Source organism: Macaca fascicularis, chromosome 2 (assembly GCF_037993035.2).
Source record: "Macaca fascicularis isolate 582-1 chromosome 2, T2T-MFA8v1.1".
In the NCBI taxonomy this organism is placed as follows: domain Eukaryota; kingdom Metazoa; phylum Chordata; class Mammalia; order Primates; family Cercopithecidae; genus Macaca; species Macaca fascicularis.
In genome coordinates this window covers 90,931,511-90,944,929 of record NC_088376.1, presented here as the reverse complement: position 1 = coordinate 90,944,929, position 13,419 = coordinate 90,931,511, and the positions used below count along the sequence as shown (strand labels likewise).

General features: G+C 37.0%; 1 protein-coding gene across 2 annotated transcripts in view; it reads right to left on the bottom strand.

Moving 5' to 3' along the window:
* Positions 1-13,419, bottom strand: part of PIK3CA (phosphatidylinositol-4,5-bisphosphate 3-kinase catalytic subunit alpha) — a 91,656-nt gene that overhangs the window by 23,296 nt on the left and 54,941 nt on the right. The window contains exons 6-9 of one of the 2 annotated variants that reach the window (XM_005546432.4): positions 12,408-12,493; positions 7,369-7,474; positions 6,423-6,575; positions 6,178-6,312 (exon numbers count right to left, since the gene is read on the bottom strand). In XM_005546432.4, the coding sequence (XP_005546489.1) occupies positions 6,178-6,312; positions 6,423-6,575; positions 7,369-7,474; positions 12,408-12,493 (480 nt within the window). The remainder of the gene's footprint in view (positions 1-6,177; positions 6,313-6,422; positions 6,576-7,368; positions 7,475-12,407; positions 12,494-13,419) is intronic. The other variant, XM_065540212.2, reaches the window with a different exon arrangement.

Below are 13,419 nucleotides of genomic sequence, written 5' to 3'. Positions count from 1 at the left end.
ACTTAAAGAATAAAGTGATGGGGAAAACAATTTCATTAGACATTTTAATAAGAATTTAAATATTATAAAACCAAATTCTTATCTACATTTTTCTGGTTTTGAAGATAAATATATCATTGTCAAACTAGAAACTACATTGTCAAAATGCAATATTTTTGAAAACTCTTGACGGCTCATAACTGTTGAAGGAAGGGCCATCTTTTTTCCTCTGTAACTGCAAAACATTACTACTCTATAAATACCAATCAGAATGAGTCGCTCAAGGAGTTATTTTATTTCTACATCATCTTTTTCCTTCTAGTCACATTTGTAGACACAGCTACTTTCAGCATTTGTCCATTTAAACAGTGTATCAGGTAAATTGTTAAAGTAGATTTAGAGGTTCAAGAAAATTAAAAAAAATTTTTGGTGCATATAGGAAAAGATGAAAAGAATATTGTAAAACATGAGGCTGTTCAGGTTCTTGTCACAAAATACTGTGTGATGAAGTCATTCTGGTGGAATGACTAACTGAATGTGAATACAAATTTCCTTTTTGTCTTTAGAAATACTACCAAATTTCCTTTTTGTTGTTAGAAATATATTCTTTACTCATCATTATCTTGAGTTTGAGAAGACTTAAGATAACTAAGAGACAGTTTAGGTACTGTCATCTGACATTTCATTTATATAATAAACTTCAGCATGATTAGCATTTAGAGTAGTGGTTATCAACTAGGGTGATTTTATGTCCTCCTGACCTCCCAGGAACCTTGGCTAATGTCTGGAGACATTTTTGATGGCCATAACTTAGCAGGATGGCACTACTGGCCTGCAGTAGGGTAGAGGACAGGGATGCTACATCCTGGATTGCACACACAGAACGGCTCCTACAACAAAGAATTATTTGGTGCAAAATGTCAATAGTGCTGAGGTTGGGAAACTGCTCTAGGCTGCTACTATCTATCTGCATTCATATTACGATTTCTCTAATGCTTGTGAAATATCTTCCTCGATCAGTTTTCATCTGTCATCATTCTGGGTGAAAAGTGAAAAATTCTGATTCTCAAGTGTCCAATGAAAGCCTAAAAGAAACCAACCAACTAAACAAAAAAATTACAAAGACAGTGTCTGCAGATTTCTTCTATGCTTCTGGAAAGATGATGCAAGACACTGGGCAATGCAATAAGAAAACTGAAGGATGATGTAACGTGATGATTTACTTCACTATTTTATCATCCTTCTAGGCTATTCTATCCTTCTTTTATATTTTCATATTATTTTAGTCTTTTTTTAGCATAGTTGGAAACAATGAATATGGATAAAATAATTTCTAGAATGATGAAATAGTAAAATATTTAAGATACAGAAAAACTAAGATCCCATGTCGTATCTTAGATTCACAAGTTTCCAATAGATACAAATTGTAACTGAAAAATAGAAGTTTTATTCTACTATAAAATAAGCAGATTTCTTTTCTTTGAAATAAAAGTTCTTTTAAGAAAGAATAGTCATCAAATATCAATCCTTACAAAGAGTTAGAATTGTTCAAAAAATAAAGTCATATATTTTAAATTATATATGCAGAAAAGATAATTCATTTTCCCAAAAGTAGTGGTAAACGCCTTACTGAGAACACAGCTATGAATCAATAAATCAGGATTCCTAAGTGCAATATACCAGGTCTTGGTGCTGCTGTTACTGTTAATGGGATACATGTGTTTTGGACTTCTTGGCCCAAAATTAATTGGCTGGTTTATCTATAGCCAACAAGGCCAAAGAAAAAGTAATACATTTGGAAACACCAATGAACACAAACATCTTCTCTTGGCATTGACACCTTTGCCCTTGAGAAATCAGGGAGAGTTAATGGTTCCTGAACCTAGTTATACTGTGGTTCCAAAGCTATGGCCAAGATTAGACAACCAGATCAATATTTAAATTCCACCTTATATACACTCTTTCCTGGGGAACCTGGGATAACGTGGTGAAGACCTGCTGTTTTCTCTGCTTCCAAGCTTAACTAACAATGTATTTATGCAGGCGTACCCTGTATTATTGTGCTTTGCTTTACTATACCTCACAGATATTGCATTTCCAACAAACTGAAGGTTTGTGGTGGTATCCCTACATAAAGCAAGTCTCCTGGCACTGTTTTTCCAAATGCATGTATTCATTTTTTATCTCTGTGTCACATTTTGGTAATTCTTATAATATTTTAAACTTTTCATTATTATTATACATTATGATGATCTGTGATCAAAGATCATTGATGCTACTGGGGGGCACTATGAGCCAATTAAGATGGTGAACTTATTCGATTAAGTGTTGTATGTTCCGACTTCTTCACCAACCAACCCTTGCTCATCTTTCCCCCTCCTCTCAGGACTCTCTATTCCCTGAGACACAACAATATTGAAATTTGGCCAATTAATAACCCTACAATGGCCTCTAAGTATTCAAGTGAAAGGAAGAGTGCCGTGTCTCTTGCTTCATTCACATCAAAAGCTAGAAATGATAAAGCTTTGTGAGAAATGCATGTCAAAAGCCATACAGGCCAAAGGCTAGGCCTCTGGTGCCAAACAGCCAAGTTGTGAATGCAAAGGAAAAGTTCCTGAAGGAAACTAAAAGTATTACTTCAGTGAATGAAGTATAAGAAAACAAAACAGCCTTAATGCTGAAATAGAGAAAGTTTTAGTGGTCTAGATAGAAGATCAAACCAGCCACAACTTTTCCTTAAGTCAAAGCCTAATCCAGAGCAAGGCCGTTAACTCTTTTCAATTCTATGAATATTGAGAGAGACAAAGACGCTGCAGAGGAGAAGTTTGAAGCTAGCAGAGGTTGGTTTAAGAGGTTTAAAAAAGAAGCTGTGAAGCAGCAAGTGCTGATGGAGAAGCTGCTGCAAGTTCTCCAGAAGATCTAGCCAAGATAACTGATGAAGGTGGCTACACTAAGCAATAGATTTTCAATGTAAACAAAAGAGTCTTATAATGGAAGAAGATGCCATTTAGGACTTTCACAGCTAGAGAACAGAAGTTAATGCCTGGCTTCAAAGCTTCGGGCTGACTCTCTTGTTAGGAGCTAATACAGCTGGTTAACTGCAATGGCAGGTTTTGAGAGGACTGACTCCAAATCTGAAAGAAGTTCTATTGTGGGTAAAATGCTATCAAATAGCATCACATGCTGCAGAGAAATCTTTCATGAAAGGAAGGGTCAATCAATGTGGCAAACTTCATTGTCGTCTTAAAGAAATTGCTGTAGCCAGTCTAATGTTACTTCAGCAACCACCAGCTTGATGAGTCAGCAGTCATCAACACTGAGGCAAGACCCTCCACCAGCAAAAAGATTACAACTTGCTGAAGGCTTGGATGATCATCAGCATTTTTTAGCAGTATTTTTAAAGTATGTACATTGTTGTGTTAGACATAAAGCTATCACACACTTTACAGATGACAGTATAATGTGAACAGAACTTTTATATGCACTGGGAAACCAAAACATTTGTGACTCTTTTGTGATTTTTGCTTTAGTACAGTGGTCTAGAATCAAACTCACAATACCTCAGAGGTATAGCTGTACTTCAGTCTCAACTTCAAGGTGACTATCTCAGAGAGGTCTTTCCTGAAATATATATATATATATTTGCTTTTCCCCACAAATCCTCAGTTAGTTATTCTTAGCTCACTATTGTTTTTCCTTCCTGGCACTTAACATGATTTATACAGCTGACCCTTGGACAATATAGGGGATAGGGGCACTGATCTCCTGTACAATTGAAAATCCATGTATAAATTTTGACTCCCCAAAAACTTAACTACAAATGCCTACTGTAGACTGGAAGTCTTAACAGAAACATAAACAGTTGATTAACACTTATTTGGTACATATGTACTATACACTATATTCTTGGAATAGAAAGTGAAAAGAAAACGTCATTAAGAAAATCATAAGGAAGAGAAAATTCATTTATAGTACTATACTGTGTTTACTGATACTGTACATTGATGCTGTCTTTTGGCCGGGCATAATGGCCCACACCTGTAATCCTAGCACTTTGGGAGGTAGCGGAGAGAGGATCACTTGAGCTCAGGAGTTCGAGACCAGCCCAGGCAACATAGTGAGACCCCATCTCTCTCTCCTGTTTTTTGTTTTTTGAGATGGAGTCTCACTCTGTTGCCCAGGCTGGAATGCAGTGGCGCAATCTCGGTTCACTGCAACATTTGCCTCCCGGGTTCAAGCGATTCTCCTGCCTCAGCCTCCCAAGTAGGTAACAGGCATATGCCACAACGCCTAGCTAATTTTTGTATTTTTAGTAGAGATGGGGTTTCACCATATTGGCCAGGCTGGTCTCGAACTCCTGACCTCGTGATCCACCTGCCTCGGCCTCCAAAAATGCTAGGATTACAGGCATGAGCCACTTACCCAACCTCTTACTAAAAAAAAAAAGTTTGGCTGGGTGCGGTGGCTCACGCCTGTAATCCCAGCACTTTGGGAGGCTGAGGTGGGTGGATCACCTGAGGTTAGGAGTTCGAGACCAGCCTGACCAGCATGGAGACACCCCATCCCTACTAAAAATACAAAAATTAGCTGGGCATGGTGGCGCATGCCTATAATCCCAGCTACTCAGGAGGCTGAGGCAGGAGAATTGCTTGAACCCTGGAGGCGGAGGTTGCAGTGAGCCAAGATCGCTCCACTGCACTCTAGCCTGAGCAATAAGAGCAAAACTCCATCTCAAAAAAACAAAAACAAACAAACAAAAGTGTATGTTGTCTGTTTACAAGATGAGTTGTCTGTCTGAAATAAGGCCAACTGCAACTGCAGACCTCAATATATGGTACACATCAAGCAATTCAACTTTTTGCCTGTAATCTCATGACTTTTCTCTGCTTCTTGAGAGCACCTCCAGCATCACTAGAGGCTCTCCTCACAGGCTTCACAGTGTTATTCAGTGTTCACAGTATTGCACTAACCATGACGAAAAATATGCAAGAACTGAGAGAGATCACTTTTTACTGCAATAAACAATTTACTGAAGTGATGAAGTGCTCATGTAGAGATGATCAGCATTACACAGCATTTCTGTTTGTTTGTTTTGTTTTGTTTTTTCAGACAGAGTCTTGCTCTGTCGCCCAGGCTGGAATGCAATGGCGTGATCTCGGCTCAATGCAACCTCTGCCTCCCGGGTTCAAGCGATTCTCCTAACTTAGCCTCCCAAGTAGCTGGGATTCCAGACACATGCCACCACACCTGGCTTTTTGTATTTTTAGTAGAGACGGGATTTCACCATGTTGGCCAGGCTGATCTCGAACTCCTGACCTCAGGTGATTCACCTGCCTCGGTCTCCCAAAGTGGTGGGATTATAGGCGTGAGCCACTGCGCCCAGCCTACATAGCATTTTAAGTGTATATCTGCAACGCTTGAGCTTACTACAATAGAAACAGGAGGTGGCTATGAAATTATTACAGTAGTACAGTATGTACTACAGTTAATTTTATGCAGATACAATTTAATATTGCATCTTTATGTATTCTGCATTTCTCTTGACTATGAGTAGTACCATGTATGGTCTGTGTTTGTGTGTGTATGTTTTGATAAATTTTAACTTTTTATAATAGATTTGTGTATATTTTATGGTCGTAAATGATAAAATAGACTTGTATCTACATATATTTTATGGATTCATGACATACCTAACTTCAGTTTTTTTTTTAATACTTCTAGGCTATGTAGTTTGTCTCCAAGTATTTTCAAATTGTCACAAATCTCCAAAAAATTTTCCAATGTATTTATTGAAAAAAATCCACATATAAGTAGATCAGTGTAGTTCAAATCCACGTTGTTCAAGGGTCAACCGTAATCTTATATTTCTGCTTTTATCTGCTTAATATCTATTTTCACCATTAGAGTGCATACTCAGTGAAAGTCTGTTTAGTTCATGACTTTATTACCTAGTGCCTTTCCCAGTGCTTTACACAGAGTTGGCACTCAATAAATGTTCGTTAAATGAATGAAGGCTTTAAAAAAGCAGAGTTGCAGTAAAATATTAGCATACAGAGAACTTAATTATATTGCAGTATTGGTCCTAGAGCTCACAGTATCTATGCCAGTAAAATACATGGATCCTTTTCCATAAAGAAAGTATGTACCTAAATCCACAGATTATGACTGACACTTAATAAACTCAGTGATTTGCCTTACCAGTCCTGCGTGGGAATAGCTAAATCCTGCTTCTCGGGACACAGACCAATTGGCATGCTCTTCAATCACTGACATATCTGGGAACTTTACCACACTGCTGAACCAGTCAAACTCCAACTCTAAGCATGGAGTTTCCTAAGAGATGGAAGAAAAGCTATTATATATACATAAGAGAGAAGGCTTGACTGCCACTATAGTCAATATAAATTAGACTGTCATCTAATTTATGACAATAAAATCCTTACTTTATTTGGATTTGATCCAGTAACACCAATAGGGTTCAGCAAATCTTCTAATCCATGAGGTACTGGCCAAAGATTCAAAGCCATTTTTCCAGATACTAGAGTGTCTGTGTAATCAAACAAGTTTATATTTCCCCATGCCAATGGACAGTGTTCCTTAAAAAACAAAGAAAAATACTCACTAGTCTAAATTATAAAACACATTTCAAAACACTTTTCTTCGCCAGAAAGGAAAATTCAGCAATCATCTCTATAATAATGGGAATATAATATCTAAAAAAAAAAGTTGATTTTTCAAAGCTTAAGCCCGTTCTTTCCTTTTTCCCCATTTGAAATTACATGTATTTTAATTATAAACAGAAAATATGAACCAAAGCAAGCATGAGATATTTGCATACAATGCCTGTTATATAGTCACTTTGCATTTTTAAAAATGGTATCAATAAGAACTCAAAACATATTCATCATAAATAAATTCCTGAAGCTCTCCCAAGGTATTCTTCTATATTTGTTAAAAATTTAAAAATAGGTTTGATTTATTAATATTTTCTTAAATAAAAAATAACATCCATTTTGTCAAAAAATTCAATCAGTGGTATAATCAGGAGTTTTTAAAGGTAAACATAATTCATGGGAAGGGGAACATCACACACTGGGACCTGTCGTGGTTGAGGGGAGCGGGGAGGGATAGCATTAGGAGATATACCTAATGTAAATGACAAGTTAATGGGTGCAGCACACCAACATGGCACATGTATACATATGTAACAAACCTGCACGTTGTACACATGTACCCTAGAAACTAAAGTATAATAAAAAAAAGAAAAAAAAAGATTTACTTTATTTATACATGTTTTATTTGTCAAATAAACATCTATCTTTACCTAAAAAAATAAATAAATAAAAAAAGATAAAGGTAAACATAATTGTTCCTTTTGAAATACTTTACCTCTTTAGCACCCTTTCGGCCTTTAACAGAGCAAATGGAAAGGCAAAGTCGAGCAGCACGAGGAAGGTCAGGAATGTATATATCATAATTCAGCCATTCATTCCACCTATGTAAAATTTTAAAGAAAAAATAATGTATCAAAAAAAGTCTTCATCCAAAGTATATAAATGACTCCTACAAATCACCAAGAAAAAGATCAACCAAACGACAAACAGGCAAGAGACTGTTTGGAAAGGCACTTTATACGATCATATTCAAATAGTTAAACACGAAAAGGGAGTCATTATTAGTCATACAGAAAATGAAAATGAAAATCTTATGGAGATATCACTATACATAAGAATGGCTAAACTATAAAGACTGATGATGCCAAGGGGTGGTAAAGTCATGCAGTAATAGGAAATTTCATACACTAAAGAGTATGGGGGTATAATTTGTTACAACCAATTTGGAAAGCATAATCAAATAAAAGTGAGCATATGTATTCCCTGTGACCCAGCTCCAATTCTAGGAATAAAACCACAGAAATGTGTGCATTTGTTAAAAGCAGAAGACATGGGTATTTATTTACTTTGTGACTGAACTATACAACTATGGTTTGTATACTTTTATGCATGTGTGCTATATACGTCACTAAAAAACTTATTTATATTTATAATATATACATAATATAAATACATATTATGAATATATATTATTTATATATATGTAATTTTGCTCATAAAAGTCGAATAGAAAAGGAAAACTAAACAAGGTAAAATGAGATTTCCTATTATGATTATATTTAGTTACTTTCATACATAATATAGTTTTATCCAAAGGAATCCACTAATCTAAATAAATCAGTAGGTAAATAAAGTGATGGATACATAAAGTATTTGAATTGAAGAATAATTATTTTATAAAAGGTAATAAAACTTCGCATTCATAAGGGAAGAATAAAACACTGCTACAAAAAGTGAACAAGATAAAAAAATTATTCAAATTTTAATGACAAATTTCCTCAATTTACTGGGTGCTACATGTGAAATTATGTCTGTCTTTGGTGAACATATTTGTAAAGAACCACATACAATAAACAGTTTTGTATTTTAAAATAACATTACAATAACGGATAGAGTATGGGCTCAGAAATCAGACTGGAGTAGAATCTTATTTCCCCTTTTTCACTAACTGTGTGACCCTTGCTTTGTCTTTTGCCTCCTCTATGAAATGGGACTAATAATAGTACCTACCTTCATAAGGCTGATAACTATCTCATAAAATTAAATGAGATAACACAAGCAAAGGAATTAGAATAGCAACTGGCCCATGATAGAAGCTCATATGTTAGACAGTAACTTTAAAAACTTTTCAAATGTCTTCTTTATCATTCTGGTCTAATCTTGATTATAAATAAAGTAATTCTTAATCAACAATAAAACAGTATAAAAATTCTATTTTTAATTAGCCAAACTACGTAATAAACTTCATCAGTGAAATAAGTTCCATTTATTCTAGTATTTTTGCTCAAGTATGGACAAAGATTATTTAAAATATGGTCTATTTATAGAAAGAAGACACATTTAAAATGGGGAAATTTGGCAAGAATTCTAAAGGTAAAAGAAACAACAAATGTTATTATTATTATTATTTTTTAGAGATAGGGTATTATGTGCCCAGGCTAAAGTGCAGTGGCTATTCACAGGCATGACACAGTGCATTACAGCTTCGAACTCCTGGGCTCAAGCGATCCTTGCCTCAGCCACCCTTAGCCTCCTGAGTATCTGGGATTTCAGATGCATACTACCATGCCCAGTAATAAATAGAATTGTAGAAACACATAGAGAAAAATGTTATGGGACTTAAGTCCACAATGATTTAAAAAAAATTAGGCCGGGTGCGGTGGTTCACACCGGTAATCCCAGCACTTTGGGAGGCCAAGGTGAGCGGATCACCTGAGGTCAGGAGTTCAAAACCAGCCTGGCCGATATGGTGAAGCCCCATGGGTACTAAAAATGCAAACATTAGCTGGGCATGGCGGTGGGTGCCTGTAATCCCAGCTACTCAGGAGGCTGAGGGAGAGGTTGCAGTGAGCTGAGTTTGTGCCATGCACTCCAGCCTGGGTGACAGAGCAAGACTCTGTCTTAAAAAAAAGAAAGAAAAAGTACCAGACTTTTTATTACTCCGAAATCTTTAGAAGTGCTCATAAATTAATAATAAGTGTTCTATACTCTTTCTAAGAGAGCTATGTCCTACCAATCTACTTGTTCAGCCCTATGCTAACAAAATAAAGCATGTTTCTCTTTTCTTCTAAAGTTCATCCATCCCACAACACACAAACACACACACATATACACACGCTCAATTAAGTTCTTTGTTTCTAGAAAATGGTTGTGTGTGTGTATATAGTCCAAATTGATTCTGATTTTGGGAGATACTCATAACATGAAGAAATCATAAAGCATCTAATTTATCTAGCATAAAGGAAGCAGATTTGAAACAAATAGTAAGAATTTTTAAAATCTACTTTTCTATCTTTTTAATAACTTCATATTCACTTATCTGATTTTTTTTGTCAGCACAGAAAAGTTTAAGAAGTTTACTTACATTTTCACACTACTACCATAAATACTTCACCTTTTAGACTACAGAATGCTTAAAGACAAATACAGACCCTTCTAAATAGCTATTTTACTAAAATTTCAACATTTTAATCATATATTATTAAACAAATTTATCTTTTACTTTTTTTTTTTGAGTCAGGGTATCACTTTGCCCCCCAGACTGGACTGCAGTAGTACGATCATGGCTCACTGCAGTCTCAACCTCCCTGGGCTCAGGTGATCCTCCCACCTCACCCTCCTGGGTAGCTGGGACTATAGTTACACACACCACGATCCCAGGCTAATTTTTTGTATTTTTGGTAGACTGTGTTTTACCATGTAGCCCAGGGTGGTCTCAGACTCCTGGGCTCAAATGATCCATCTGCCTTGGCCTCCCGAAGTGTTGGGACTATAGGCATGAGCCACCACGCCCAGCCTATCTTTTACTTTTATAAAGCTAGTTTAACTTTTGGTACGTGAAACAGCTAGCTAGGATAATTCTATCCAGTATTATTCTGGGGTCTTTGCTTGGGGCTTGTTGAACTCCTTGGATTGATAGGTTTATAGTTTTTACCAAATATGAAAAAATTCTGGCTATTGTTTTCTAAAATGTTGTTTTTCTTTTCCTCCTACAACCACCCCACTAATCAGTGTGAGGCATACGGTATGAGTGGGATATAAACTCTTGTTTTGGCAAGAATTTAAAAAGATCCTGGCCGGGCATGGTGGCTTATGCCTGTAATCCTAGCACTTTGGGAGGCCGAGGTGGGTGAATCACCTGAGGTCAGAAGTTCAAGACCAGCCCGGCCAACATGGTGAAACCACTCTCCACCGAAAATACAAAAAAATTAGCTGGGCGCAGTGGCACGTGCCTGTAGTCCCAGCTGCTCGGGAGACTGAGGTAAGAGAACTGCTGAAACTTGACTGTACTCCAGCCTGGGCCACAGAGTGAGGCTTCGACTCAAAAAAAAAAAAATCCTGAAGTTGTTTGTTGTCACAATCTCATTTCTGACCTGAATGATATGCTTTTTGACCTACAATGGTTTATGCAGGCTGAGGAACTATCTTCCTTCCCTGTGGCAGACAAGGCTACCATCTCTTTGAACTTTACGTAGGCTCTAGAAGGGTGGCAATCTTTAGCAACAAGACCAGAACTTTTTCTTGAATGTCTTAGAACTCAGTCTAACTTCATTATGAGATTTACTTCAGGAGGAGTCACTAGTTAGCTCTATTGTTATTTTATTATAAAGTCCAGTAACAATTTGAGTTATCTTGAAATATTACTGCTATTATATTCAGGGGTACTCTTATTCCAAAATGAATCTATAGAGAGAAGCAAAGAAATGCAGGATAGTGAGCTATTGGATTATACTACTTTTTATTTCTTCATCACATCCAGGCAGTAATAATTTAAAATCCTCCCCATAACTCCCTCTCCCCCTAATAAATTAATTTGCTCCCAAAGACCCTTTATTTGAATGTCATAAATATCTATTCTTGGGAGTGATTTGAAGGAAACTGCCTCGGGGTAGTTTGGTTATGGAGTTGTTTGCCAACTCTTACTTCTCCTTCATGTGAATGATGATGGAGACAGGAAAAGAATAAAATGCTAGGTTTTTAATCTAATGTGGGGAATCATTAGCATAAAATTGTAAGCATACTCTGCTCTCTCTTTGATACAATGAAAAGAGACAATCAGAAACTATTCTGATAAAACTTTAGACAGAATCAATAAAATAATCCTGTGACTGATACTCATTTGACAGAAAGTCTTGCTGGTCTATATATACATTTCTGGTTAATTTATTAAAATATAGCTTGTATAAAGCTAATGATGAAGTATAAAAAATATACTTTTTTTTTTTGAGATCAGATCTCACTAAGGCTGGAATGCAGTGGCACGATCATAGCTGACTGCAGCCTGGAACTCCCAGGCTCAAGCAATTCTCCTGTCTCAGCCTCCCTAATTCCCTAATGGCTGGGACTACAGGCACGTGCCATTGTGCCTAATTTTTTTTTTTTTTTGAGATGGAGTCTCGCTCTGTTGCCCAGGCTGGAGTGCAGTGGTGTGATCTCAGCTCACTGCAACCTCAGCCTCCCAGGTTCAAGAGATTCTCCTGCCTCAGTCTCCCGAGTAGATGGGATTACAGGCACCCACCACCCTCTGGCTAATTTTTTAAATTTTTGGTAGAGTTGGGGTTTCACCATCTTGGCCAGGCTGGTCTCAAACTCCTGACCTTATGATTCACCCGCCTCAGCATCCCAAAGTGCTAGGATTACAGGCGTGAGCCACCGTGCCTGGCCGGTGCCTAGCTAATTTTTAAGAAAAACTTGTTGTAGAGATGGGGTCTTGCTTTGTTGCCCAGGCTGGGCTAAAAAAAATACTACTTTTATTGATCACACTGCTAAACACTAATATAACCTTTGGAAATATAAGTCTATATACTTCCTCACCTGGGATTGGAACAAGGTACTCTTTGAGTGTTCACATTGTCACATAAGGGTTCTCCTCCATGGTAGATACCTGTTCGAACATAGATCTAAAAGAAAAAGGTATGTATTTACTAATGTATACACTCAACATACACATATGCACACACTAGATAGAATCAAATATAAAACCACGGAATTTTTGTTCAGATCTAGCTTGGGCTCTCCTTTTCTTCACATATATAATAAGTTAATACTGATGTAGAGTCTTCACCAAAATTAGTTGCTGCCTTCATCCACTAATAACAATGGAGACGTCAGACTACTAAAACATAAATATAGGTCCACAATCCCTTTAAGGCAGGTATGTAATTCAGAGCTTCCATATTTTAGAAAGCTAAATTAGTAAACGTACTTACTAAATACTAGTTCCTTAGCTGATGAAGCAGTACCTCATAAAGACATTAATATTTCTTTAATAAGATACATGAATATTTATACTAAGTGGGGTTAATAAAGATTATAAAAACCCTCACTTGGCCGGGCGCGGTGGCTCAAGCCTGTAATCCCAGCACTTTGGGAGGCCGAGACGGGCGGATCACGAGGTCAGGAGATCGAGACCATCCTGGCTAACACGGTGAAACCCCGTCTCTACTAAAAATACAAAAAACTAGCCGGGCGAGGTGGCGGGCGCCTGTAGTCCCAGCTACTCCGGAGGCTGAGGCAGGAGAATGGCGTAAACCCGGGAGGCGGAGCTTGCAGTGAGCTGAGATCCGGCCACTGCACTCCAGCCTGGGCTACAGAGCAAGACTCCGTCTCAAAAAAAAAAAAAAAAAAAACCCTCACTTAAGGTTGGCTCAGGTCTTTCTGCCAAATGAATTCTGTAAAACTTTTGATTTTAAGAACTAGAATTGTGAATATTAGAATTATTAACAAAGGACTGTGAGCTGTATAATAGCTAAGGTAGATGGAAGCTCAAGTAAAATTCATGATATATTTTTACATTCGGAGATTTGGGTGTTCTCCTAACCATCTG